The sequence below is a fragment of the Emiliania huxleyi genome, assembly GCF_000372725.1.
Source record: "Emiliania huxleyi CCMP1516 unplaced genomic scaffold EMIHUscaffold_93, whole genome shotgun sequence".
NCBI lineage: Eukaryota > Haptophyta > Isochrysidales > Noelaerhabdaceae > Emiliania > Emiliania huxleyi.
The window spans coordinates 349,000-376,307 of record NW_005195085.1 but is presented as its reverse complement, the minus strand read 5'-3'; the positions used below and the strand labels follow the sequence as shown (position 1 = coordinate 376,307).

The window sequence follows — 27,308 nt, the reverse complement described above, 5'->3', positions numbered from 1 at the left end:
GAGGTCCTCACGAGAGGTCTCCTCACCGCGCAACAAGGTGGTAACGGCACGAACAGCACGAAATGAAAAAGATGAATTACCACCAGGAAGCACATCACGCTCATCCACTTGTGTCGACCTCTGAATCGTAGAGACGTCAACGCGTCGCGATGCCTCTGTGAGGACCTCTTGTGAGTACCTCTTGTGTGGACCTCCCGTGAGGACCTCTCGCGAGCATCTTTGAGTGCTTGGGTGGGGAAGAGGAATGGGCGTGCGAGGACAACCCTGTGCTTGGGGGCGCCGCTCACAGACTCCCTTGGGGCGTCCATGAATCATGGGCCGCTGAGCGCCTAGCTTGGCGCGTTTTTGAGACGAAAGCATATGGGTCATGGGATTGTTAGATGTTACGATAACTAGCACATTTAGATCATTCATGTGCTAGTCGTAGTAAGTGTTTGACTTGGCCATGGCTTGTTGTGTGATTCTTGGAGTTATTATGCACAGAAATTAGAATTTAAACAAAACAACTCTCTCTCACAGCAGACAGGCTCGACACAGGTGCGAACTGGCGCGTGCTAGCACTATCACAGGAGGCACACCACCGGAGCCGCCTAGGCGACTCCGTTAAGCGGGGAGAGCTCCGTGCACAAAAAGAATTTTATAACTTCTCGCACGAGACACCACACTAGGCACGGGACTGGCGCGCACTGGCACTAACACAGGTACACCAAAAGAATCGGCACAAAATCTCTCTCTAAAAGGGCTCTCATTGACGGCACATGCGCTCACAGCCCGCGATCGCATCTCCTTCCTCCGACTCATGCCACAGCTGCACTACTCGGCACGCTGCTCCTCCGCGAAAGCGAAAACGTCTGCTGGTAACGCCGCCTCCGCCCGCAGCATGCTGCGCACCGTCGTTTCCAGCTCGCACACCCGCCGGTCGAGCGCCGCGCACTTTAAGTCCGGGCCGCAAGGGTCGGTGGGCTTGACCCAGTCGCCCTGCCAACGGGCAGCCCACTTTAGCTCCCACTGTCGGAACTTGGAATTCGGCATGAGGAGCGCGAAGGGGACGGTGGTTCCGGGCTGGACGATGGTCTTGACCGGAACGCTCGTGGGCGCCGCCGCCGCCGTTTCCCAGCCGCGACCTGCCACTACTTTTGCCACCGAGAGGTTGACGGAGCCGTCAAAGGAAATGGATATCTCGAGCGCCTCCGTGACCGGGCCCCGGAGCTCGACCCAGACAGGGATGACGTCGTACAAGTGCTCGTTCCAGCTGTCGTAGTCGATGTGCACGAATAGGCCATTGCCAATCGCAGTCTTCGTTGCCGAAGAAGGCGGGTCGAGCGGCGGTGTCGCCCCCGTTTCAACCCACCACCCCCCCGGAAAAATGCCGCGGAAGAACCAGCGAGGCAGAAGGCACGCCCACTCGTACGACCACAAGCAGCACACGTCGCAGCCCCATGAGCAGCACTTGCCGCAGCCCGACGAGCAGCACTTGCCGGGCGCAGAGGTGGCCGCGACGAGAGGATCCGTGCCCTCCGTCGTAGCTGCCTTGTTCTCGTGCTTGACCTTCACTGGCACTGGTACTGGTGGCCTCGGAGCGGTCGGCCTCGAAGCGGTTTGCATGGAAGCAAGAGTGCTCAATCCACAGCGACGCATAGAAAAAAAGAAATTGAGCGCCGGTCTTTCTTTTCCTCGTAAAATTCTTTTTCCACGTTGGCGCAAGTCCAAATCTCCCACATCTCTCTTTCCGACGGGGCGGTGGGGTGGGCGTGCGGGCGCGGGTGCGGTGTGTGTTGTGTGACTGCGACAAGGGACTCCTCCTTTATTACACAACGAAGGCGCTAGGGGGGACGACACTGCTTCGGCAGCGTGCACCTCGCTCCTGTACCGTGTTTGTTATGACCCCCCCCGATGAACACACCAGTGAGGGTGGGCGAGACGATCGAGGGGTCCCGTACCATGCGGAACCGACCCTATCCAGTGCTCAAGTGCTCAACGAAGGCGCTCTCAGAAAAGAACAAAACCAGAAAAGAAAAAACTTCAAAGAGAAAAGGCAAGTGGAACAGATCGACGTCGCTAGAGATTGTGCACCCAAAAATCAAATTGTTTCCCTTACCTTTTTCACAACGCATACCTTTGCTGATTGCTGCTTTTGTTCCGCTCATCGGCTGCAAAAAACCAGAATCCTAGGATCGAAGGGGAGTGTCGCGGCCACGATTGCCCCGACGCTCGGCAACGAGCCTCCTCCTGATTGCTGATAGGAATCCTACGTATCTCAGTGGCAACATATCACATTACCATGTGAGGACCTCTTGAGGACCGGCTCGGCTTCTGAGGTGAGGACCTCATGAGGACCTCTCGTGAGGACATCTCTCGTCTCTCGTGCATCTTGAATTTAAACAGCAGGATTTTAAATCCACACGAGGCCCCACAGAGGAAAGACTTTAACAAAAGCGAGGAAAAGAACGACGATGAAGTAGGAGACGCACACACATACCGGCCACACGGACCACGATGCTGCTACCTTGGCCGCCACCACAACCCCCACCTCCTGTACAGCTGGTTGGGTCACGTTAGTGTTGTTGCGTCGTAGCCGGGACGGCCCACCACTGAGATCCGGTGACCTCGCTGGCGGCACCTGAGGACCTCTCCGGGCTGAGACTGAGGACCTCTCCGTGCCGACATCCTCGGTAGACGGATGAGGGGACCTCTAGAGATACCACACGTACGTCTTCATCTTTGTCGCCGTCTGGGTGACCACCTGCTGCACCGTGTGCGCGGCCACTTGGTGTGTGATTCTGGCGATCTTCCCGTCGGAGCTCTTTGGCAGCTGGAAGCTCTGCGGCGGGATGTGCTCATAGACGTCGAGGAGGGCCAGGGCTGGAAAGAGCCAGGTTCGGTGTGTAATTCGCCACACAGCACCAGCATTGCACCATCTGCGGGTTGTAGCTCTATCTAGCTATCGCAACAGGAATCCTATTTTGTTCGCGCGCGTGTTTCCTGCCACCCCACGCCGCACGCAACAAAAAGCGCCTCGGCACAGCGCTATGACGAAGCTAAGTGCTAAGAGGGCGGAGCACAAGCCAGTGTCTCGAGGCCAGTGTTGGTTTTTCATGCTATTAGAGAGAGAGCACACCCCACACATGATCTCCGTTCACCGGTGTCTCTCTCGGCTCCCCGTATGACTGGCCAAGTGCGATTGTGGGTGTGCGGGAGTTGGTGTGTCGGGAGGGAGGGGCTGGTCTCTACGTAGGGCTGCTAACTCACCCACGCGAGCACCGGCCCCTGCACTATCTTTGAATGCCAGGATTGAAAAACATTCGAACAAAGAAAAGGCGACGGGAGGAACCGGCAGAGGATGCAGTGACGTGACACACACACACACACACACACACACACACACACACACACACACACACACACACACACACACACACACACACACACACACACACACACACCGCTCACCCACGCGCACCGGGCCTTGCACTTTAAATGCCGTGGGGCTCCTGTCGTTAGACGTGGAGACGCGAGGGTCGCCCCCCCTTGCCCCACCACCTCGTGTGTGTGGAGAAGTTTACCTTACCTTACCTTACCTTACCTTTGAATGCCATGGCGCTCCTGCCCGTGTCGTCAGGTGTGGGGATGCGACGGCTGCCCCCCTTGCCCACCACCTTGTGTGTTATGATGCAACTTATTCCGGGGCCGGTGTGCGGGGAGCGAACCTTAGCGACCGCCCAGAAGCTTTCTGAGCGAACCAATCGGGCCAGGATCATCAGCATATGTCCCCTCCACAACATCGTGGGCGTTTGAGCGGTATTTGAGGAGCAGTGTGTATCGCGCGCCTTGCGGGGGGGGCGCGGAAAAGAGGAACCTCTTAGCGCCATCGCACCGCCACTCTGAAGTTCGGCCGGGTGGTCTGCAGACCCCCCCCCCCCCCCCCGGAGCAGCAGAGGCTCCGTGTATGTACACGCCTCTTCCGCTTGCGAGCGAGCACCACCTTCGGCCACTGTGGTCACCGCATGCGAAGCAAATCGCGCCGTGCGTCGCCGTGCGTGCGTGTGAGCGCTCCTGAGCAACCCTCCCCACCCCACACGCCCACCGGCGCACCCTCGGCCCGCACACGCGCCCTGGCGACCCACAGACCTCCCCCGCCGCCGCGCGTTCGACGTGGTGCCGAGACCGCTCCGGCGGCATGACAGCCCCTGCTGCTTCCTGTCGCAGGAAGAGCCGCGGACGGCGCTGATCGTGCGTCCATAGAGCCAGCTCCGCGCGATGCCGTCCTTCCGGGCGACGACGCTCGCCTTCTGCAGGGCACACGGTGCGGCGCTGCGCTGTCGCGAGCGCGCCGCCGACATTCACTCAGATTCGCCGAGCGCTGCGCGGCTGGCTGACGCCGCTCGCTCAGGCGGGCGCGGCTTGTAATCCCTCGGCGCCGGCGACATTGATCCGTACAACGTGGCCGGACAAGGCCACAAAGCTTCCACGGGCGGGTGAGGCGCCGGTGATCCTAGCTAGCTGCCCTGCTGCTGCGATCGCCGCTGCCGCTGCAATAGCCGCCGGCGCAGGCACGACGACCATCATTGGACCATCCACCGGTGCGGCGAACATGTGTCTCGGTGCCCTCCCGCTCGTCTTGTTCATACTCCATCGCCAGGGTGTGTCGCGCACTTCCGTCCTGACGCTCCCGCTGCTCGCGGCGCGGCGTCGGTCGCCGCACCCGCCTCTCCTCCCGCGTCCCGGCGCTCCTCCCGCGTCCCGGCCCCGCGCAAGCAGCTCGGCAGCCAACGCTTGCGTTTGGATCACGCCCTCCCACACCGACCGCAACGACCCAGGACGCCGGCGGCGACGAGGGCGAGGGCGAGGGCGAGGGCGCCCTCGGCTCGGCTAGAGCGGCCGAGAGGCAGTGCGGTCGCGCCTGTTACCGTGACCGCCGCGCCGCCACAGCGGGCGAGCTCGCGCGGGTGTGGCGGGGGCGAGGGGTGCCACGTGGCGGGGGCGAGGGCTGCTGCGGCCGTCAGCGTCAGTCTGCGTGTCGGGGCGCGTTCGCCCGCGTACGGCTCAGACAGGCGTCGGTCGCCGCCTCCGCTGCACGCGGGGCGTTGCGCTGCGCGAGGGCCGCCTGCAATTGCTAGCCATGTGCTTGTTTCACGGCGGCAATGGGTCACGCTCACGCCTCACGGGTGCGTCCGGGGCACGCTCACACACGGGTGTGCACTCTCGCTACCATTTTTCACATCTGCTGGTTGGACTAACGGCGTATTCTGTCAAATAAAAAGTCTGCTCCTTGGTCAGAAGGAGCCAGCGCGCCGCTCCTCAGGTCGGAGCCAGAGCTCGGGCCGGCGCCCGAGGAGGTCTGCGCGTCCCGGCATCATGGCTTTTACCTCGCCGACCGTGGTCATGATGCCGACGGGAAGGAAGAGCGTCTCGGCCCGCGAGACGTCGGGCCTGCTGATACGCACGACCCGCTGCCCGCGCTCGCGGTACCCCTTCAGGATGGCGACGCTAGCGAGATCCTTGACGGAGAACATGACGCCAGCGCCGGGATGCGCTGAGCGGGGCAGCCCTTGGAGGTCGGCGTCGGTCAGGCAATACTCGCTGCGGGCGCGGACGATGCCGAGCTGTGCGACGCCGGCGGGAACGAGCAACTCGAGTCCGAGAGGCGCAGAGGACGATGCCATGAGCTCCGCGCCGTCGTCGCTGGGCAGCGTGGCGACGAAGCGGGCTAGCCTTCGCAGATGGCGATAGTGGCGACGTCAGCGGTGTCGAGGACCAGCGGACACCTAGTGGGACGCCTGTGTGTCAGAGGGGCGCGTCGAGAGCGCGTCCACACCGCACAGGCACAAGTGTGCACGCGTGCGGCCGAGTGGCGGCGCGCTCGCGCGCGCGCTGAGGGTGGTTGAGGTGAGATTGACCACCGAGCGCTCGCGAGCGGCCGTGGGGAGGGTCCGTCCACGGTCTCTGTCCTCTAGGAGTCGCGCGGGCGGCCAGGGAGCGCGTGGGAGGTCACCGCATGCGAAGCAAGTCGGGGCGGGGTGCTCGCTCGCAAGCGGTGGAGGCGCAAGTAGAGGAACGAGTCGAGAGGACAGGGAGGGACGTGTCCGAGGGGGGTACAGCTTGTTGGATATACGGCGGTTTTTACTCGTAGAATTTTTCCACAAAACTCCCACGCCACGAACTGGCGGCATGAAATTACAAGTGCATGGTCCTCAAGATGGCGGTGCGCGGGTGCCCGTTTGTCCTTCCTGCCTCCGCGGATGCGACAGGGCTGCCATTAGCCAGCAGGCCGGCGCGCGACATTGCCCCTTGGTCGGCGGGTGCGCTTCGCAGGTTGAACCACTCTCATCGCTTCCAGTTTGCGCCGACCAGCCTAACGTCCAGGCAGGTCGCTGACGTCATCTGGGCATCGCAGTTTCCGGCGCGCTGCGATCGCTACCTGCTCGTGGAAGACGATTTGCTCCTGGCCGGACTGGGCTTCACGGCGAAGCTGTGGGGCGCTGCTCTCCTTTTCGCCGTGCGCGAGCAGCGAGTCCTGCTTGAGATCCCGTCGGTACGTGACCGCAAGCAGCGCCGCACCCGCCGCGGCATACGGCGTCGCGGGATTGGTCATGACATTGATCAGGTCTTCCTTGCGGCAGTGCAGGACCCCCGACAGCCAGCCCTCGTGCTCCGCGTAGAAGGGCGCGACGTGCTTGCTCGGCATCGTGTCGCGGTTGAGGATGACTGCGCGCAACAAGGACGGGCGGCTGAAGAGGCGTCCGCTGTATCGCACCACGATCGGCAAGTCCTCGTACAAAAAGGCGCAGCCGAGAAACATCAGCCGGTACAAAGAGCAGCCCTCAAAGACGTCCGCCAGGGTTATCTTGTCCCCGCACAGCCATTCGCCCGAGCTGGCCTTCAGATCGGCCTCCAAGGTCTGCAGGTACTCCCTCATTTTTTGGAAGGAGCCCTCGATGTAGGAGCTATCGCCGCCCTCCATGCTTTGTGTCGCCCGGAGTGCGTCCTCCGTCTTCTTGAGCTTGGCCTCGTATGCGCGCTTGAGGAGCGGGTCGTCCCAGGTCTTGCCCTCCTGCGACAGATAATTCTTGAGTTTGCGGATCTGCTGCAAGTGGAGGCCGCCTCCAGCCGTGAGATGCTTCAGGTAGGCCGGGCGGAGGTCTTTGGCGGGGAGCGCGTCGTACAGTAGCGCCGGGTGAGGAGCGTCGTCGACGAGCGCGATGTGCTTTTGAACGAGCGCAAGCTGGCGTGGCTCCGTCGGCATGAGCGCACCTCCAGCCAGCCTGACGAGGTAGTTGCAGATCACCGCCGAGTCGACGATGACCATGCCCTCGCCTCCGTTGGCTTTCATGTCCACGAGGAGCGGCACCACGCATGGGTCAAAGCCAGTCTTGGCCATCGAGCTGCTCCCCGTCCAGCCGGCGATCTCTCCGGCGAGCGGCATCGCATGATCCCACGCCATGAGCCTCAGCGCCACGTACCTCGGATCGTAGTTGATCATCGTGGTCAGGTCCACGTTGACGTTGGTGTGCGAGAAGCCCGTCTCCCGGATGACGGTGCGGCACTTCTCGGAGCAGACACTGAAGGCGGCGTTGAAGAGGATGAGCGAATCGGGGTCCTCGCCGATCCGGGAGACGCCTCCGATGGCGTCGATCGCGGCGGACACGGCCGACTTGACGGATGGCATCGCTGGGGGGTGGGGCAGCGAGGCGCAGCCCCCCGCCCGAAGGCCGCGCGCTGGCGCACGACGATTGCTCCCGGGGACGTCCGAGAGTTAGGGGAAAAAATGTTCCGGGCGCTTCTTTTGCTCTTAGACGTCGACTTACGCGCTGTGCCTCTGTGTTCGTGCGTCGCCCATCTCTTCTGGAGATCCTTCTCTTTATTTGTTTATTACGGCGACTTTAAATGTTGGACTACCAGACATGGGACATTCAGCTGCACGCGCGTGGCAACCTCATGTCTGAAATGCCGCGTTGGATCCTGCTCCTCGGCGCGATCATCCACGGCTGCAGCGCCACCTGCGGCCACATCACGTGGGCGTCGACCTAAGGAATAAGGTGAGGTAAGGTAAAACTTCTTCACACACACACACCCAATGGTGGGGCAGCGCTGGCCACTCGACCTTTCCCGTGTAGATGAGCTGCGCGACGCGCACGTCGTGCGCGATGTCTACAGGCCGCTTCGAGTGCCGCCTAGAATGATGCGCGGCTCTCAGGGTGATGAGAGCACACAGGTCGGTGTGGCGGGTGTGGGGCTTCTCTGCTCTGCGCGGGCGAGGAAGCAGCGAGGAGAGGAGAGCGGAGCCCCATCAGAGTACCCACGCGCTGCTGAGACGCGCGCCTGCCCACGAGAACGATCTGCCATGGAATTGTAGCTGCGGAAGTTAGAGGTGTCGTGGTGGAGGTGTCGTGGAAGTGTGAGGAAGTGTCGTGGAAGTGTCGCCTCTTCGGCGCGACGCCAGCAGTCTCCCAGCCCGGCTGCGCGGTGCGGAGAATCGCCTCAGCGTAGCTGCGAGGCCAGTCCGCGAGCAGACCGTGCAGCCGCGACGCGCCGAACGCGCTCGCAATGTAGGCATGCGTGCACATCGGATAACCTACATGGTGTGCATGCCGGCCTCTCTGCTGTGCGCGGGGCCGGCTGCGCCACCGTTGGGCCCGACAACACGCGCCGCCACGGCAGAGGCACCGTGCCCTGCCCTCTCCACCCCGCTGAGGGGAAGGGATGCGCGTGCAAGTTCGGACGCGAGTGCCGCCGCAGTGTCCCAGAAGGAGGAGATCCCACGAAGGACTGGACGACCGCAGTTGGCGCAGCGCGGCCGTGGTGCCAGCGCAGAAGCTCGGCTGGAGAGAGGCATCATCTTCGATGAAGATCGCCGTTGCGTTGCTGGCAGCGACCGAAGCGAGGAACCGTACATTGGTGGCCCAGATGCCGAGCATTTTGTGCGCCTGCTTGAGCGCTTTGGGCACGAGGGTGGCATTGAGCGAATGCAGCACGCTTGCTGGCACGTACTGCCACAGCTCCGCCGGCCCAACGGCCCGCTCGACTACCAGCGAGCGGATGCCGTGCTGCTCCGCTAGTGAGCGCCAGTGATCCCGCCGTCCACCCGGATCGAGGGTCTGGGCGCGCGCTGGGATGGCGAGCTGGCAAGCTTTCGGCGGCGGCGGTGGCGGTGGCCAGCAGCCCGTGAGAAGAACGCCCTCGCACACGTCCTTCTCCAGCCCCGACGGCGCCACACACAGCCGCCACTTGTCTTTGTCGGTGTTGATATGAGGCCCAGTATGGTAGTAAAAGTTGCTGCAGTTGTTCTCCGGATAGCGGACGTCTTTGCAGGCGCCCTCGGTGAGCACCGTGCGGCCGGCGATTTCACTGCACGGCGGCGGCGGCGGCGGCGGCGGCAGCGTCGGGACGGTGGGTAGCTCTTCGCGTCCCGCGCTGATGTGGGCTGTCGGCATCGCGTCGGGAATCAGATTCGCTGCTCGGCCCGCTATCACGCGTGTTCAGGGTTCCTGGTCTAGGCTGGTGAGGGAGCCGGGAGTTCGCCGCCGCCCTTTCCACCGCCATCCTCGCCGCCGCCCTCGCCACCGCCTCCGTCTTCGCCTCCACCATCTCCGCCTCCACCCTCACCGCCACCTCCTCCCTAGCCACCGCCACCGTCTCTTCCTTCCTGGTTGGTACTCGAGTAGGTAGGTAGGTAGGACAATAATGTGTCTGTATTCAGTACCGTGCTGGTGTACATGGTGCACAAGGGAAAGCTCGAAGGGAACGTTGGTGCACAAGGGAAAGCATGACCAATGACTTACTTCCCTCTACACTTGAGAGAGAGAGGTACACTTGCACCGTAATTTTGGGTAAGTAAGACAGAGTTGAGCTCTCCGGCGGTCAATTGCAAACTAGCTGCCTCAGGCTGCCTCTTTCCTTTTGCACCTGGCGTGCAGGCCGGTAGGTCCCGTGCCTGCCTCTTCGAACTACCCACCTTCAGAGTGTCCTAGAAAATCGTGGCGTGAGGACCTCTTGCACTTGGTGAGGACCTTTTGCTGCCTCTGCGCTCGCTTGCTCGGCCCAAATTTTGGCCTCCACGGTATAGGACCACCGCAGAGCTTTGCCGTGTCAGGCAGGGCTGGAGCACATATCGATCGTGCCTCCTTTTATAAAATGTGAACAGAGGACAGATGGCCACACGCACAGTGAGGACCTCTGATCAGAGATGAAGCCGCTCTGAGGACCTCCTAGAGGCGAGTCTTAGGTCGACTCTTAGGCCTCGCTCCGCTAGCTGGCTTGCCTTGTCTCGCTCTGGACTGCTCCCAACTTCATGTCGAATGCTGTTGTTGATGCTGTTGTGGACGAGGCCGCGACCGGGATTTTACGATGTGTATTCGTCCGCGCCCCGTTCGTCCACCCAAGCATACCGCGCTGGTGTCCAGTCCGAGCCTCACTGTGTTTCCACTGTGTCACCTTCCTAACAATGATGTTAATGTGTACGTATACTACATAGGGATGGTGACTGTCGCTGTCACAGACTTCGCACACTACTTACTGGGAAAGCATGACAAAATGTCTTACTTCACTCTACACTTCTAATTTTGGCTAAGTAAGGCAGAGTTGAGTTCCGGCGGTCAATCAATTGCAACTAGCGCCTCTATCTGCCTCTTTCTTTTTGCACCTGGCGTGCAGGCGGATAGGTTCCGGTGCTGCCAGATCGGAACTGCCCACCCTCATTCTAGCCAGAAAATCGTCGCCGGTGAAGACCTCTTGCACTTGGCAGGAGGACCTTTTGCTGCCTCTGCGCTCGCTTGCTCGGCCCAAATTGGCCTCCACGGTATAGGACCACCGCAGGGCTTTGCCGTCTCAGGCAGGCAGGCTGGGCTTATCGTGTCTCCTTTTCAAAGTGACCAGTAGGACAGATGGCCACACGCACAGTGAGGACCTCTGATGTTGTCAGGACCTCTCGTGTGAGGACCTCTTAGGTCGACTCTTAGGCCTCGCTGCGCTAGCTGGCCTGCCTTATCTCGCTCTGCACTGCTCACCACGTCATGGCGAATGCTGTGGCTGATGCTGGGCCACCCGGTCTGGCTCCTTTCCGGTGCTGGCGGGAAGTGAACCACTTTTCCAAAGCAACCAGCTGATATGATGTGTTTAGAGAGGAAAGGTCCTGTCGAGGGTCCTGTGCAAATGGTGCACAAGCTTTGCCCGCTCGCTTGTTGTGTGTTAGGCTGCCATTCTCATTCTCAAATGGTGCAGGCCATTCTCATCCTCAAACTCGTGTGTTTTCTTATTGCGGCAGAAGATTCGTGAGGTTTGTCTAGCTGCTGTGATGAGACGTCGCTTCTCTGTTGCTTTGGTGTTGGCTGTTTGGTAGAGTAATGATTTTTTGCGGAAGTTTTTCTTTTTGTGGCAGCACATGAAAAAAGAAGTCGTGGCTGGGTCCACAGCATTGTAGGAAAATTGGGTAACCACTTGATGGTCGCGGCCTTCCGACTCGCGCCTCCGCCTCACTGGCACTATTGTAGCCCTGGCCGGTGCGCCAAAAACCGCTCCTTAACGACGACTACGCGGCCCTGCGGTCGATCTGCGCCTTCTCAGCGGTTGAGGGGATGTGGGCGGTACGTGCGGACCGCGTGGTGCTGCGATGGCTTGACGAGTGCGACTCCCAGCGTCGACTTTTCGACCCCACGGAGCCTCTGCTGCTCCGGGGGGGGGGGGGGGTCTGCAGACCACCCGGCCGAACTTCAGAGTCGCGGTGCTCCTCAAATACCGCTCAAACGCCCACGATGTTGTGGAGGGGACATATGCTGATGATCCTGGCCCGATTGGCTCGCTCAGAAAGCTTCTGGGCGGTCGCTAAGGTTCGCTCCCCGCACACCGTCCCGGAAGTATGTTACACCATATGGAGGCGGGATGGTGGAGGCGGGGATGGAGGCGGCGGCGCGAGGGTGGCGGCGAGGATGGCGGTGGAGACGGGCGGCCCCGTCCTCACATAAACGCACAACGCCGCGGCTCCTCGAACCAGCACTTGGAGCACTTGGAGTGCAGTCGGTAACCTCACATCCAGGGCCGGGGGGCTAAGAAGCACACCCAGCGGGCCGGATGATCGGCATCGGGTTACGGGCTAGAGAGCCCTAGCCCTGGGGGGTGCGCGTTCGCAGGGAAAGGGCCGTAAATTAAACACGGGTCTCCGAGGGTTGGCCCCGCGTACGGGGGAAGGACCGTGAGTTGACGGAAATTCAGGGACGCGACCCACTTCGCCACAGACGGTCCCACGCCTCGCCGCTAAGACGGGTACACGACCGCGGCTCGTGTGCGTGTACCCGGTCGTTAAGGAGCGGTTTTTGGAGCCGTACGAAGAGGTCCCAGACGGGCGAAGATGCGGTCAGCCACCTGTGGGCGGTCACCGGGGTGGCGGTCAAGCGCTGCCAGGGTTGGATCCGGTGCGTCTCGTATCACTGGTGGGCTGGGTGTGCAGCAGCCGCGCTCAAAAAGAGGCAAAAAACTCGACAGCTACTTTGAGTGTCGACTCTTTCGACGCACTGTGGTCCGTGCTCGGCCCTGCTGAAAAGCTGGCTGGTGGTCGCGCGCGGCGCGTCGGCGCCTCTCCAACTGGTTGGGCACCTCGGCTGGGTCCATCGGCACGAGGCTCGCCGCGTCGGGTAGCCCCGCGAGCGCATGGGCGGCCGGCGCGAGCGGAGGACGGCGGGCCGAGATCAGCTGGTTTGGCACGAAAAGACGAGGCGCCAAGGGGGGGGGGGGGGGTCAAGTATGTTACATCATATAACCACCCTCCGCCACCTCCTCCCTAGCCACCGCACCGTCTCTTCCGCCTGGTTGGTACTCGAGTAGGCAGGTAGGTGGTAGGTATATCGCGCGCCTTGTGCGCGGAGGGGGGGCGCGGAAAAGAGGAACCTCTTAGCGCCATCGCCATGGTGCTGCAAGCAGCGCCGGGCGACGACGGCTTACCGCCTCCCGGCCCCCCTCGGCACACCTCCGCTGACGACTCGAACCCGCGAAGCTTCCTCGTGCGCGGGTTACACCGCACACGGGTCAGCCTGCCAGCCACGTACCCACGCAAGCGTGGTCCGCGCGCATCCGCATGGCATACAGGCGTTCGCCAGACAGCGCAGAGGCTATATGCGACCGGGGAAGGACTAGCTCAAGGGCAACACGCTGCCCGGCTCATTCGTCGCTTTCAATGTATATCACGTATATCTCAGCAAAGAAAGACTACCTAAGTATACATCTAGATGGGAAGAACGAGGCCACATGTCCATCCCCACCGTCTGACGACGGTGTGAAAAAATGATACCTGTGTATAGCTCAGTGTTGCCACGCGGCCATCTCCTAGCTAGTCCATCGTGAGGCCGTTCCACCTCGCCCACCGCGCACCGCCGTCCGGCGGCGGCCCACTCGCGCCGTCTCTCTCCCGCCGCGAGCTCTGCCTCGCCGCGTCGCCGCCGGCGGCGCTACTAGCGCCGCCCGCAACAAGCTTCTTCGGCGCGCCGTGCGGCGCGTTTGCTGGTCGGGCGGCAATAGTGCGAGCACGAAGCATCGGCGCCGAAGTCGACGCTGCGCCCTCTGGCTCTGCTGACAAGTTCGCCGGCCGGACTCGCACAGTCTCTCCGCCGCCCTCGACCGCCACCGTGTAGCGGCCTCCCTCGAAGCTCCACACGTCGCCTCGCTGTCCGTTGAGGTCTGGGCGGGACGAGAGCCCCCTGAGCACCACGCACTGGCCACGCGGAGGCTCGTCGAACAGCCGCGGAGGCGCCGTCACCGTCGATGGCGTGCTGGCCATCCGCAGGCCGGGCGGCGGCGGCGGCAGCTGCGACGGGCGGAGTTGCGGCGCGCGGGGCGGAAACCGAGGCATGGCACGGGCGTCAGCCTGCTCTACCGATGCCGTCTCGATCCTGCCCGAGCACGAGTGTCGCCGGCCCCGCGCCGCCGCCCCCCCCGCGGGTCTGAGCTGCACTCCCCACAGCCGCGCGTGCGAGTCGTCGTCGCCGTCGCCGCCGCCATTGGCCATACCAGCCCCCATACCAGCCCCAAGGCTGCTGCGGCGCGGGCTCGGCTGGGGCGATGTGCCGCCCGAGAGGGAGGAGCGCCGGCTCTCGAGCCGCCGCTTGAGCTCCTCCATCATCGGGTCGCCGGGGGGGGCGGACAGGGAAGGGGAGGAGAGAAGGGGTGTGCTCCCCGCCGACCGAAGCGCCTCGCTGCCCCGCACCAAGTCTTCGAGGCTAACGCCGAGCCCTCCGCCGCGGCTGCTGCTCCTGTGGGGGGCGTGTCATGGACGTGTCATGGACGTGCCGTGCAGTCAGCCCCCTCCCGCAAAATGATAGCAGCCGCTGTGCTCCTCGAGGTCGAAGCAATCGAGGGCGGCGGCGGGGGCGGCGGCGGTGGCGGTGGAGGCGGTGGAGGAGAGAGGCCGAGCAGAGGAGGCTGCAACGCTCCCGCCACTGAGCGGGAAGCGCGAGTACGGACCGCCTTCGCCTTCTCCACCTGCCGATCCGGGCGGGTGTAGATATCATCCATATGTGCGAGAGCTAGCTAGCCCCTTGGTATAACTTCAGGTTGCTGAGGCTGGCGACATTGCTTGCAGCCACTGCTACGCGGTGCGTGCCCCCGCCCAACGTCTATTTCCACGCCTCCTTCAGCTCTCGCCGCAGCGTCGCGACGTGCACTGCGAGCACGCTCGCGGGCGCGTCAACGCCCGCCGCGCGCTTGCCGAAACCGACCGCCGACGCGAGGTGCGAACGCAGCGCCTAATCTCGGCGCAATCTCGCGGGGTCGCGAGCTAGGGCTGAACCTCGAGCCTGGCAAAATCTCAGATCTCGTCTCGATCTCGACGAATCTCGGCTACATCTCGGCCTCGGCCTCGAGCCCGGCCCACGACTGGCCATCAGAGCGGCGGCGGCGACGGAGTAGCGCCAGCTGCACACGCAGCGCCAGCCGCGCGCCCGCCTCCTGCCTTCTCAGCGTCTGCCTCGCCTCCTCCTCCGCCCGCTCGACAAGAGAGATGGCCAGCATCTGCACCTAACGCGTATCGGTAGACAGAGGTGAGGCACCACTCGTGGGTGGGTGGGGAGAGCGGTGCGTCTGTGTGTGCGCTCGTGCCTTCTCGACTTCGGCGTTCTTCTCGGCTCGCAAGCGCTGGAGAGCCCGCTCGAGCTGCGCGCTTCGCCGCCGCTCCGCCTCGAGCTGCTGCTCCACAGACGCTGGCTGACGGATACGGCGAGCGCCTGCGCCCAGCACATCGGCCACGTCCTGCTGAAGCTGAACGGCACGCTCGTAGGAAGCTGCCGCCGCGTTGGCCGCAGCGAGAGCGCTCGCCCTGGCAGCCGTGTGGGGCTCGAGCGAGGCGGCGGCGCCCGTCGCAGCCCGAGCCGCGCTCTCGGCCGCGCCGATCGCCTCGCGCGAAGACGACTCGAGCGAGGAGAGCTTCTTCATGGAGTCCAGATGATGTGTATGTGACGTCCGCCGACGACGGCGCTCTCCTCAGAGTCGCTGTTCACAGACCTTGTTAGGTATAAGAAAATGTCTGACCGAGCTTGAGGTGCGGCGTAGGCACGTCAAGCGCACATCTGCACCGGACCCGTACTCTAACCACAAAACATGTCAGCTGGTTGCTTTGGAAAGGGGGTTCACTGTCCCGCCTCCACCACCGGAAAGCCAGACGCAGGCGGCCTCGTCCACAACAGCATCAGCACAGCTGCATCGGCATGACGTGGGGAGCAGTCCACAGCGAGATAAGGCAGGCCAGCTAGCGCAGCGAGGCCTAAGGGTCGACCTAAGAAGTCCTCACACGAGGTCCCCACAAGCCCATCTCTGCGGCAGAGGTCCTCCTCCCACTGATATCGGAGTCCTCACTGTGCGCGTGTGGCCATCTGTCCTACTGTTCCACATTTTACAAAGGAGGCACGATCGATAAGCCCAGCCCTGCCTGACACGGCAAAGCTCTGCGGTGGTCCTATACCGTGGGGCCAATTTGGGCCGACCAAGCGAGCGCAGAGGCAGCAAAAGGTCCTCACCTGCCAAGAGTGCAGAGGTCCTCACCGGAGGTCCTCACGCCACGATTTTCTGTGACTAGAACTCTCTGAAGGTGGGCAGTTCTCTGATCTGGCGGCACCGGAACCTATCCGCCTGCACGCCAGGTGCAAAGAAAGAGGCAGCCCGCGGCAGCCTGCGGCAATTGATTGACCGCCGGACGCCGGAGCTCAACTCTGTCTTACTTGCCCAAAACTAGTCTTACTTGCCCAAGAATCTGCAAGGCAAATTTTGTCGTGTTTCTCAGTAAATGGTGGCGTGTGCGGGCGAAAGCAGCCGCTCTCCTTGTAGTGTACGTACACATTAACATCATTGTAGCTCGCTCGTCCCGACGGTCGTCAACGGATTCGCCGCCAGGGTTCTGCGGGGCTGCCGCGAGTTTGCCGACCAACTGCACTCCAAGTGCGCTCCAAGTCTTGCAGGCGCGGTGTGTGACTGACTGCGACACCATCCGGTTGCACTCGAGTACTTGTTTGTTGCACTGTCTGTTGGTTGCAATGGGATGGGGTCGATTCCGCATGGCACGGGACCCCTCGATCGTCTCGCCGCCCTCCTTCGCTGGTGTGTTCGTTGCTCGTTTGGGGGGGGGGGGGGGGGGGATAACAAACACGGTACAGGATCGAGGTGCGCGCTGTGGGCGCTCTCAAAAAAAGAAAACGATCGCCGAAGTGGAACTGGAAGCTGGAACGGCGCGCGGGGAGAGGTTGAGCGTCTCTCTCCGGGCCGGGGGCAGGCAGGGCGGGAGGCTTTGTTGGAGGCTGGTTGCCGCAAGCGAGAGGCGTTACTAACAACTTCGAGAACTTGCATTTATTTACACTTTCGTTTTTGGCCACGAAGCATGGACACTGTACTCTGTAGACGCAACATGGACGTCAGCCCGCCGGCGGCCGGGCGCGTGCTCAACTGTGAGGACATAACTAACCTGCACATGGCGGCAGCCTCAGCTGACAACACGTATTTGGCGTATGGCGGCGCGCGAGAGCGGCCCGATCAAGTCTAGCCCAAGTCAGCTCTCGCCGCCCTCTGCGCCCCCCGTCAACGGCGCCATGGTATCATCCCGGCCAATCGCACGGCAGCCGAGCTCCGGCTGAGATGCTGCCTGGAGCTCCTTTCGGCCCGCTCCGGTAAGCGCAGCGGCGGCCGTCGCGGAGACCAGCAGCGTCAGCGCAAAGTACAGGGTGGCCGCCTCGCCGGCGTCGGAGCCAGCGTACAGCGTGTGGTGTATCCCGCGCCGGCCACGCCACAGGTACAGGAGCACTGCCATTCCGAGCAGCCAGAAGCCATTCAGGACCCAGCAGAAGACGTGCAGCGTGTGCAGGCCGGGGCCTGCGGCTGCGGCGGCCGGCTGCGCGCTGGCCGCGGCCGTGCTGCCTACGGCCAGCGCGAGCGAGAGGAGCAGCGCGGACTGCACGCGATGGAACATGATCGCGATGTCGCTGGGGTCGTGGCGATGCGCCATAAAGATGATGCCAATGGACGCCAGGCAGCTCGGGTCGATCAGGACACGAGCCAGGCGCACGCGTATACGCACGAGCCGCCAGGCGAGCAACCCGCAGCACCGTTCGCACATGTCCTCCGCGGTGGCGCTCAGCGTGAGCAGCAGACAGCTGACGTAGATCAGGACATGCGCGACATATTTTAGATTGCCGAACCCGACGGTCGCATACTCGCCAATGATGAGCCCGACGAAGATGAGCGATGCCGTGCCACCCTGCCATGCCGGCACGCTGACAAGCTGCCCGGTGCGGCCGGCGACGGCGCCTGCCGTCACGCACACTACGCCAAAGAGGACATGGGCCCAAAACTCGCCGGGTACGCCCAGCCAGATGCTATGCACGATTGCTGGCCCGCCGAGGACCATGAGCAGCGAAGCTGATCGAGCCCGTCCGAAGGACATGACTATGGTGCATGCGACCGTCAGCAGCAGCGGATAGAGTGTCGGCGTGGAGTCGGTCATGGGGACCATGGCTGGCGGCGGCGGCGCGTGATGATGGCTGGCGTTCAGGGCCATGTCAGGAGCGCTGGCAAGCACTGCCGAGCACTGACACGAGCAGATGTAAAGCACTAAGGGAGGAAGGCCTTCGGCGCGATGGCGTCTCACACACTCTCTCCACAGGAGTGTGTGTGTGTGATGGTCTTCACGCCGGTGGGAGGCACCGAGGCGTCTGGGACGCTCGCTCAGCTCTACCTTAGCTCCTGAGGGGCGCGTGGTTGTAACCACGTAGTAGGACTATCCTGGCGCGTCCAGCCGATCCAGTTCAGCCCGCCCATGAGCGGGAGGAAGGGCTTGTCAGCGACGGCGCGGTCGTCCTCCTCGCAGGTCGCCCCAGTGATGGCCATGAACTCGGGGCAACGAGACGACTGGACAGGCGTGGTGAAGTCTTTGGAGCACTGCGAGCTAGGTACTTCTTGTACAGCTCGCAGACGTAGTTGGTCTGGAAGACTCGCAGCTTGATGCGGGCGGGTCGATCGCGAGCGATGTCGAAGCCGACCATGCGCCTCGGCTCGGAGACGCGGGTGGCCTTGAAAGCGGCAGTAGCGCGCGAAGGTGGTGTCGACTCGTCCCTTGGTCGGGCGTTGATAGCGGACGAAGATGTCGTCGACGTAGACGACGGCGATGATGTAGCCTCCGTCGTCAAAGATGATGCGGAAGAGGTTTGGGTCGGCGGCGCACTGCTCGAACCCGCACGCCTTGAGGACGGCGGTGTTCTCCTTCTGGAAGATGGCGCCACCTTGCTTGGTCCCCTCGAGGCCCTTGAGCAGACGGCACGCCTTGAAATTTGGGTCGACGAAGCCGTGGGGCTGCTCAACGTACATCTCGACGTCGAGCTTGCTGGTGGAAGTGAACGCCTTCACGACGTCCCAGCGCTCGAGCTCGTCGTCGTTGGCGTTGCAGTCGGCGAGGAAGATGAGGAGCGTCTCGATCCGCAGCGTGCCGCAGTAAGTCTCGAGGTAGTCGACGCCCGGGCGTTGGCTGTACCCGCAGGCGACCCAGCGCGCCTTGAAGCGGTCGACGGAGCCGTCGTCCTTGTAGAAGACACGGAAGACCCACTTGCCCTTGATGGCGCGCTTGCCGGGCCGCAGCTCGGCGACGAGCTCCCACGCACCGTTGTCCTGAGATTTGCCGACAAAGTCATCACCCACCAATCTTGAGCTCAAGGCGCTTAATGCACGCAAATCCAGTCATCGCAGCTAGCCACGACTTGCCGTAGAGGGGGTATTTGACGGCGTCCTCGGCGTTCCTCGGGATGGGCACGGGTCCGATCTGCGCACTGACCTCCAGCACCTCCCCCACAATGTCAGAACGGTAGTGCACAGAGGCTGAGGTGTCGGCAGACGCTGTCGCGGGGGAGGGTGACCGCACCAAACGGGCCTCAGTGCCACCATTCCGGTACCCCGCCCCGCGACAGACGCGCCGATGACGAAGTCGCTGAGCTCCCACGCCCCATCGCAGCGTCGAGCGAGCTCGACTGCGTTGGCGTCGGCGGGGACGAATGCATCGACGACGACGGGCGGCGCCGTGCCGGGAAGGGCTGGCGTCGTCGGTGGCGGCGCAGGCGGGGTGATGTTTTGGACGCGGCTGCCGCCTCGGAGCTTGACATTGGACATCACATCGCCAAGCAGCGTGAAGGAGCGCTCGTCAAAGTAGACGTCGTTGGTAGAAGTGATGCGCCCAATCTCGGGGATGTACACAAAGTAGCCGCGCCGGCGCAAGCGCGGTATGGGTGATGATGGACGACGCGGACGAGTACACATTATGATTTATGTACGTACGTACTTTTAGCTTACTGGGAGAAAAGAGAGAGGGGGTTGTGTTCTCTAGGCCCCTCTCTCTTTATGTATTGTCCTACCTACTCGATCGAGTAATTACCCGGCCGGCGGAAGACACGGTGGCGGAGAGGGTGGAGGCGGAGATGGTGGAGGCAAAAACGGGGGCGGCGGCGATGGCGGCGTCGAGGATGGCGGTGGAGAGGGCGGCGAAGAGCGCTGGGCGGCTCCTCACCAGCCTAGACGCGCAACCCATTAACACGCGTGATAGGGCTAGAGCAGGCGATCTGATTCCCGACCTCAACGAGGAGACGCTCTCCCGCTGTGTGTTACTTACTTGGCGCTAAGAGGTTCCTCTTTTCCGCGCCCCCCCCCGCAAGGCGCGCGATACACATACTTTCGAGTCTCTGCAACCTAGCGAGGAAGCGCGTCCATTTCACTACGCGAAAGATTTCTTTTGGTTTTCAAAACAATCTTGAAGTGTGTGCGTGCGTGCGTGCGTGTGCGTGTGTGCGTGTGTGCGTGTGTGTGTTCCTCTCACCATACCACAGGTTAGGTTAGGTTAGGTAGAAAGGTGAAGAACAGCCAGGCTCGGACTGGACACCAACGCGGAGAAGAAATCTAAATCTCTCTCTCTCCCAACGCGGTATGGGTGGACGCTAACCAGATGACCACAATCTCGCTCGCAACGGAGTCTTCCTTCGGCTCGTCGCGTTCGACTCATCATCGCATCGGACCGTCCGGACCTTTGTGCAATGTCGCTCTCGTAAAAAGTGCCAGCAAATCCGAATGCATAGAGGGTCGCTCTTTTGGTTGCGAGATGCGGCACGGGCGGCCGACGGTGTGGGTTCGAAACTGCCGTGGAACCTTCCGATGCGCAGGCCACAACAGGGCGGTGCCTTGCGGTTTCCCGCCGGGCCAAGCCTCGTACGAATGCCACTGTGACGGGAGCCGCCGCCGCGCAGCTCCCCGTCTCGCCTGTCCTGAGGCGAGGCCGTCGCTGAATCGCTCCTTCGCATCTGCGGCAGACCTCGGCGAGTGGGAGGGGTACCTCTCCTTCGTGTACGGCCTGGACACGATCCAGTTCCCACTTCACCTCTCCGCGCTTCATTTCTTCTACCGCGACAGGCTGCCGGGCCGCGTGCTCCAATCGCTGCAGATCATCGAGGCGGGGTCGCCCTGCCCAATCAAGTCCGGCGACCTCTACTCTCTGGGTGGTCTGCTTTCCGCGGCCCACGTCTACCGATGCCGCCTACGCCAGTCGTGCCGGGCGCCGAGTGGGCCGCACAGACGGGCCGACTTGTCGTCGTTTGAGCCAGACCCGACGGGGTTGCCGAGTCACTCATTCGCCGAGGTTGCACCGAGCCGCGCGCGTGCATCACACTCCTGGGCGCAGCCTTCCCCGAATCCAACTCCACTGCGCCGCGGCTGACTGTGGCGCTCCCTCCCACCCTCATGCTCAGGGGATGCACACATCGAACGATCGACTTAATGATTGATAGGTGATACACACATCGGGCGACCCTGTCCACATGGGGTTCTGGTTCTACCGCGCTCCCGGCTCCGGGGTGTTTCTCAACCTCGGCAACACCACGGCGTTCACGAATCACAAGCAGGCCGTCGACCACTTTTGTCCGCAAGGGGTGGGGAAGGGGGAGTGCGCCTCGCTCGGGCGAGCGATGGGGGCCGAGGTTGCCATCCTGAGACGGGCCTATGCGAGCGGGCTGGATACGGTGCCCGCCACCACGCCCCGCCACATCGCAGTCGGCGCGTCAGCCGCTGATGCACACCCCTGACTGTGTCCGCGCCGGGCTCGCAATGGGAGATCGGAAGTGCCAGCAGACACGACCGAATCTGCACGCCCCACAGGTGCAGTTCACGGACTTCTTCGAGGGCTTCAACAAAGGCGGGTCTGCGGGCGTGCTCAAGCCAGAGATCCTGTGGACGCACTGGGACCAGATCGCCTACACCAGCCCGTACAAGGGCGGAGGGCCCACGATGCATACGCGCAGCTGCATCCCGCCGGCCCACGCGCATATTCTGAGAGGGGGGTGGAACGCGTCGGTGCCGTGCCACTGCGTCGGCGTAAAGCCAAAGCAGCACGGGGCGGCGCCGTATATGCACTGCATGAAGTGGGGGCAGCTGACTTCCGATTGAAAGGGGACGGCGGCCGGCATGCTCGTGGAATTGCGAAATCTTTCGCGGAGTAAAAATCTTTTTCTAAGGAAGCCGTCGCCTGCGCGCCTTGTCTGTCGTGAGAATCGTGCGTGTGCGAGAGGCTTTGCCTTTGGTTGTAAAATTCTTTTTCTTGTGGAGTCGTGTGATTGCTCGGGGCGACGGCTTCTGAGGTAGCTGTCGCCCGCGCCTTGTCTGTCGCGTGAATCATGCTGTGTCCTTTTTCTAAAGTTTGATTTGCAAAAAGGAGCACGCGCGGAAATTCTTTTTCTTGCTTCGGGCCGGCGTTTTTGTGAGTCCTCGCCGCCAGGCGGCTCGAGATAGCGGGCAATGGCTCGCGAGGGCCGCGCACAAGCTCGCTCTGGTCTCAGCTTCATCGCGATTCTCGGCGCTTCCGGCGTGGCCTCCACCAGTGTCCCATCGCGTCGGGACATGACGGCGCCGTGCGGCTGGGCGCGGGAGCATCCCACGGCGGCGGGCTCCAAATCCGCGGCTCGCATCGCCTACGCGCTGTACGGCCGGGCGGAATCGTCCCGCTTTCAGCTCTCGAACGCGACCTGGCTGCGCGGCAAGCCTCACATCTTTATCCCGGACCAGCCGACGGGGCCGTGGGCAGCGCTCTACAAGCCAGTGCACCGGAAGAGCGCGTTCGAGCGGTTCCCCACGGACGCCAACATGCTGTGGGCCGCGCACGTGGCAAACAGCACCGTCATGCACTCCTCCGACTGGCTCTTCGTCGGCGACGACGACAGCATGCCCTTTGAGCGCGAAATCCAGCGCCAAGTCAGAGGCCTCTCTTCCGCTGAGCCGAACGTGCTTGGATACGTGGGCTTCTCCACTCCGCGAGTCCGCCTGCAAAGGGGATCGGCAGAGTTGACTCGGCCCGTCCCCTGCCGTGCTGCCGACGTCTGCGCGGGGGGCACGGAGGGTGACGAGCGGAACAACAGCGAGCACGGCTGCTGCGCCTGCCCAACCGCACCCTCGGCCAACGGATGGAAGGTCAGCTGGAGCAAGGGGGTCGCTTCGTACCGCGTGCCGCCACTCTTCTTCTACGGCGGCACAGGCATCCTCCTGTCCCGCGGAGTGCTCGACGCCATCACATCCGCCGACTGGGTGAGCTGCACACAGCGAATGCTTTGCGGCCCGAGCGACGACCGACTCCTGACGTGGCACCCTAGAAGCGGAATCCGATTCTTGTAACAAGCGCTCGAGAGGCTACTCGCGTGCCGCCGGACTGAACTGTCCTCACTGTATTCGTCTTCACGCGGTGCTCTTGAGTACTCTGCACAATACCGGCCGCCCTATTCACCCTAGGTGCATCTACAACCTGCTGCCTCGGGTGTGCGCGATCCACGTTGACCAAAACGAGAACTTTATGCGCGGCGCTCTTCAGCGTGCGGGTGTCCCGGCCGCTGTTTGGAACGACGCCGTGTGGAACAACGCGCTTTGGTCGACGATGTCAGCGGCTCCGATTCATGGGATCCGCATCATCGCCCACTTCGCGGATTCGCCGGCTCACTGCCCCTGGAGCATGCACAAGCTTGACGAGAGCTGCATTCAAGTCGTCTATAACGCCAGTCTTCACTGCCACAGCCATGCTCCTGCGGCTCACGTAGGGAGCCAGAAGTTCGTCACGCCGGTCGGGCGCGACGCTTGCTGGTGGCGAGCAGAGCAGCAGGAACGCAAGAGGTTGCAGGCGAAGTTTGGATGGGGCGACGCGGCGACCGCGCCCTTTGAGGAGCTGCACGTGCGGTCGGAGCTCGCGAGGCGCAACGAGCTCGCTGAGAAGGGACGCGATGCCTGCAAGGTCGTCGTGACAGAGGAGCAGAGCCGGCTCGCGTGCGAGTACGGCGTCACCTACGGCTGCGTCGACGAGCGGACCGTGTGGACTCGATGCAGAGGGCAGTTCCGATGCGGAGGCCAGGCCCATGTCACCTTCCGCTGCGGCTTCCCACCGGGCCGGCCTCTCTACCACTGCAACTGCAGCAGCGCACTGTCAACGTTGGCGCACAGTGTGGTCGCACGACATTCGAAAGTGCACAAGCCAGGGACCCTGGGGGGGCCGTTTCGGGTGTTTTTTTACGGAGAGCCCGGAGCAATCGCCGCGGAAAAGGCGGCCAATTACCACGTGGTGCTCTGCATCGCAGTGGCTCGGGAGCGCGCGCTGAGACCGGAGAACACCTTTTGGGCGCCCATGCGCCACTTCTCCATGCTGCGCCCCCCGGTAAATGCCTCGGCGCTGTCGACCCGGCCGGTCGACATGCTGTACCAGAGCTCGAACTGCGACCCGCAACGCGAGCAGTTCGCCCAGACGGTGAGGCGGATCTTCGAGGGGAGGGGGCTGCGGTTCGAGCACTCGGGCGCGTGCAAGGCGGGCTCAAGCCGCCCACGGTACATAAAGGGCCAGGATGCCGTGCTGACTACAAAGATGATGATCTCCATGTCGCGTAACCAGAGGCCGGACAGCGAGGCCCTCGACGAAAAGCTCGCGTTGCCGATGCTGCACGGCGCCGCCCTCCCACTGTACGTAGGGACCGGGCACCGCCTTGCAAAGAGGGCGGGGTACCCGATGCACGCTATCATCGATCGTGCCGATTTCAATAGCGACGGCGAGGCCGCAGAGGCGGCGGCGAATCTGGCCAAGGACCCTGCGGGGCTTGATGAGAGGCAGAAGCAGGTGCTGAAGTTCGAGCCCAAGTATGGGAGCTTCGGTGGGCGGGCCTATGTGGCGAGCCGCAACTTTTCGTTCGCGACAAAACAGGTGCAGGTGAGGGTATCAAACAACCGCAAGAGCCCCATATTCTTGGAGCACCTGCACTTCCTCTTCGGCGGCCGGTACGACTTTGTGTGGGGTGCGAGAGGCGACGTGATTATTGACCAATGCTGCTGGTGAGGAGTCATCACGCTGCGTTGCCGCTGCAGAATTGTTTGCTTCTTCACTTCGTTGGTTCAAACCTCGCGGCTCTCTCCGCTTCAAAAGGACGAGGCAGGCAAGCACTGCGCCCTATCCGCCCCGTCGTGTGACACTGGAGGTCGTTTGTTTTCCGAAATAATGGTTGGGTAGTAGGGCTAGAGGGTCGCTCTACACTTAGCCTCTGCAGCGAGCAAGCGCTCAACTTAGCCCCCGCACGGAGCCGGGCTCGGACTTAGACGCTGTATGGTCGGGGGCCATGAACTTAGACGGCACAAGGCCAAATCCGGGTAAAACCCGGGTATACCTGCAAAAGTCCAGGTTTACCCGAAAAATACCTGGACGCGTCCCGACCAACGTATGCCGCGCACGACGCCATATCGCCTTGTCCCAGGGCCAGTGCGCTACTTGCGGCGCGCAACTCCTGCTCAAGTACGCGCACCGTACCATGTGCTGCCGCTATGCGTGCCTTAAGGCGGCTGCGGCGAAGCGGCGGGCGCGGCATGCCGATGGCAGTGCGGACGATGCGGTTGCGATGTGTTCTGCTTCAAGATCGTGGCGGTGCTTGGCATGCACTTGTGCGATCCCAACCAGCTCATCGCAACGCGAAGCAGCGCAACAAGCTGGCTGCTGCCAACAAGGCCCTATGCTAGATCTACCTCACGCGCGGATCGTTCAAAGAGGACCAGCATACACAGGCTTCTCTGACATGCGTTTGTTTGAGCTTGAGGCTATTTATGTGAGAAATGTTTGGCTAGAGATTGCGCTCAAGAAGAGCAACGAGAATCGGAAGAGGAGGATGCTGAGGCGGCGATTGCTGAGGCATGAGGAGGATCGATCCGGATTAGAAGGCGCCCGCCGCAGGCGAAGAAAATTTGGGGGCTAGCGCCGTATCGTTGATCACGGTGGGAGCCTCTTGGCCCCAGGCTGTGCCACGGCCGACTTAGCCGATGTAAGAGGCTCTCGCTGATCTTAGACCGCGTAAGCACCCCAGCGTGACTAGTCACACTTAGACCCGCTCAGCCTCGAGGCTCAGAACTTAGACTACTACCCAACCAGTTCCGAAATATTCGTGTGCCAAGCCGCCGTGAACAAGAGAGGCGGCATGTGGATGTGCCCCGCCCGTCCGCGAGGTATTAGCACCGAGGTGAGGGGCCGCCTTTACTTATTTACCCCGGAGCGCGGAGGGGTAGGTTACAGTGTAGTTCCATAAGAAGGCCCCCTTCTTCGCTTTGAAATTCTTTGCCTATCTGCGTCTCGGGCGCCGCGGCACGCCCCTCGCGGCTTTCGAATCACAGCAACGCGAGATCCGGGAGCCCCCCGGTCAACCCCATCGCCGCGCCGCCTCCTCCTCGTCGAGCGGCACGTACCAGCCGGGCCACTTGTCGCGCGTCGCCGGGTTGAGCCGGTAGTCGAGGAAGAGCTCTTCATCCTCGATGTCGCGGGACGCGACCAGCACGAGGCCGCGCAGCGGCGCGTCCTCGGCCGCCTATTCACACCGCACACTGTGAACAAGACCCGCACAAAGGCCGCGCGGCGGCGCGTCCTTGGCCGCCTATTCACACCGCACACTGTGAACAAGAGCCGCACAAAGGCCGCGCGGCGGCGCGTCCTCGGCCGCCTGCGCCACCGCCATCTCCGACAGCGAGTGTTGTATCATCTCTGTCAGCGCATCGATCGGTCGCCTCCGCGCCGCAATTTGCGGCGCAGCGGCGGAACCGGCCACCGTGCGAGGAAGCGCTCGCACCTCTGTGGGCGGCGCGTCGCCGCGATCCAGCCGCAGCCTCCACCCAACCTCGGTCGCGCGCACATACGGCAGCAGCGGCAGCACCCGCTCGGGCAAGGAGGAGGCGTCGAGGTCGACGGCACACGCGAGCACGTTGGCGCCGCGGCCGCGCGGGGGGTGGTTGGCGAGGTGGCCGACGGAGAGGGGGCAATCCATCGCCTGCTCACGGCCTCTCTTGGCTGTGCGTGTGCGTGCGCGTGCACGCGTGCTTGGCTGCGCGCGCGTGCATCGCGTGCGTGTGTGCATCGCGTGCGTCGCGTGTGTGTGTGTGCGTGCGTGCGTGCGTGCGCGCGCGCGCGCGTGTGTGTGTGTGTGTGTGTGTGCGTGCGTGCGTGCGTGCGTGCGTGCGTGCGTGCGTGCGTGCGTGCGTGCGTGCGTGCGTGCGTGCGCGCGCGCGTGTGTGTGTGTGTGTGTGTGTGTGTGTGTGTGTGTGTGCGTGCGTGCGTGCGTGCGTGCGTGCGTGCGTGCGTGCGTGCGTGCGTGCGTGCGTGCGTGCGTGCGTGCGTGCGTGCGTGTGTGTGTGTGTGTGTGCGTGCGTGCGTGCGTGTGTGTGTGTGTGTGTGTGTGTGTGTGTGTGTGTGTGTGTGTGTGTGTGTGTGTGTGTGTGTGTGTTTGTGTGTGGGTGTGTGTGTGTGTGTGTGTGTGTGTGTGTGTGTGTGT

The 27,308-nt window shown here is 62.8% G+C and overlaps 8 protein-coding genes across 8 annotated transcripts in view; 2 read left to right on the top strand and 6 right to left on the bottom strand.

The window, feature by feature from the left end:
* Positions 1-4,001: 4,001 nt before the first annotated feature.
* On the bottom strand, positions 4,002-5,734 carry EMIHUDRAFT_439131 (hypothetical protein). The gene has a single exon (XM_005757096.1). It carries the CDS (start codon positions 5,661-5,663, stop codon positions 5,274-5,276), a length of 390 nt encoding a protein of 129 aa, XP_005757153.1. The 5' UTR covers positions 5,664-5,734; the 3' UTR covers positions 4,002-5,273.
* A 618-nt stretch (positions 5,735-6,352) lies between these two features.
* EMIHUDRAFT_220860 (hypothetical protein) lies at positions 6,353-7,666 on the bottom strand (the record flags this gene model as incomplete). Its single annotated transcript, XM_005757095.1, has 1 exon — positions 6,353-7,666. One exon carries the CDS (start codon positions 7,664-7,666, stop codon positions 6,353-6,355), a length of 1,314 nt encoding a protein of 437 aa, XP_005757152.1.
* A 6,299-nt stretch (positions 7,667-13,965) lies between these two features.
* On the bottom strand, positions 13,966-15,411 carry EMIHUDRAFT_453814 (hypothetical protein; the record flags this gene model as incomplete). Its single annotated transcript, XM_005757094.1, has 5 exons — positions 13,966-14,234; positions 14,318-14,463; positions 14,610-14,726; positions 14,833-14,997; positions 15,088-15,411. Coding segments are annotated over 5 exons (1,020 nt in total), but the record flags the coding sequence as incomplete, so codon positions are not given.
* Positions 15,412-16,809: 1,398 nt separating this feature from the next.
* EMIHUDRAFT_439129 (hypothetical protein) lies at positions 16,810-18,081 on the bottom strand. The gene has a single exon (XM_005757093.1). The coding sequence runs from the start codon at positions 18,017-18,019 to the stop codon at positions 17,015-17,017; it is 1,005 nt and encodes a 334-aa protein (XP_005757150.1). The 5' UTR covers positions 18,020-18,081; the 3' UTR covers positions 16,810-17,014.
* A 1,063-nt stretch (positions 18,082-19,144) lies between these two features.
* On the bottom strand, positions 19,145-19,764 carry EMIHUDRAFT_220855 (Hypothetical protein; the record flags this gene model as incomplete). The annotated part of the gene is made up of 2 exons (XM_005757092.1): positions 19,145-19,329; positions 19,404-19,764. The coding sequence occupies 2 exons, from the start codon at positions 19,762-19,764 to the stop codon at positions 19,145-19,147; spliced, it is 546 nt and encodes a 181-aa protein (XP_005757149.1).
* A 663-nt stretch (positions 19,765-20,427) lies between these two features.
* Positions 20,428-21,949, top strand: EMIHUDRAFT_360200 (hypothetical protein). Its single transcript, XM_005757091.1, has 2 exons — positions 20,428-21,509; positions 21,646-21,949. The coding sequence occupies exons 1-2, from the start codon at positions 21,456-21,458 to the stop codon at positions 21,931-21,933; spliced, it is 342 nt and encodes a 113-aa protein (XP_005757148.1). The 5' UTR covers positions 20,428-21,455; the 3' UTR covers positions 21,934-21,949.
* Positions 21,950-22,281: 332 nt separating this feature from the next.
* EMIHUDRAFT_107624 (hypothetical protein) lies at positions 22,282-24,844 on the top strand (the record flags this gene model as incomplete). Its single annotated transcript, XM_005757090.1, has 2 exons — positions 22,282-23,117; positions 23,266-24,844. The coding sequence occupies 2 exons, from the start codon at positions 22,282-22,284 to the stop codon at positions 24,842-24,844; spliced, it is 2,415 nt and encodes an 804-aa protein (XP_005757147.1).
* A 1,342-nt stretch (positions 24,845-26,186) lies between these two features.
* Positions 26,187-27,308, bottom strand: part of EMIHUDRAFT_107623 (hypothetical protein) — a gene marked incomplete at both ends in the record, with an annotated part of 3,444 nt that continues 2,322 nt past the window's right edge. Inside the window, 2 exons of the mRNA XM_005757089.1 lie at positions 26,187-26,351; positions 26,610-26,807. Of these exons, the coding sequence (XP_005757146.1) occupies positions 26,187-26,351; positions 26,610-26,807 (363 nt within the window). The remainder of the gene's footprint in view (positions 26,352-26,609; positions 26,808-27,308) is intronic.

Bases quoted from the DNA above. Each gene is read 5' to 3' on its own strand.
- EMIHUDRAFT_439131 (XM_005757096.1), bottom strand. From the start codon at position 5,663: ATGGCATCGTCCTCTGCGCCTCTCGGACTCGAGTTGCTCGTTCCCGCC.
- EMIHUDRAFT_439129 (XM_005757093.1), bottom strand. From the start codon at position 18,019: ATGGCCCTGAACGCCAGCCATCATCACGCGCCGCCGCCGCCAGCCATG.
- EMIHUDRAFT_360200 (XM_005757091.1), top strand. From the start codon at position 21,456: ATGGGGGCCGAGGTTGCCATCCTGAGACGGGCCTATGCGAGCGGGCTG. The intron at 21,510-21,645 runs GTGCCCGCCACC...CACGCCCCACAG, and splicing joins ATGCGAGCGGGCTGGATACG to GTGCAGTTCACGGACTTCTT.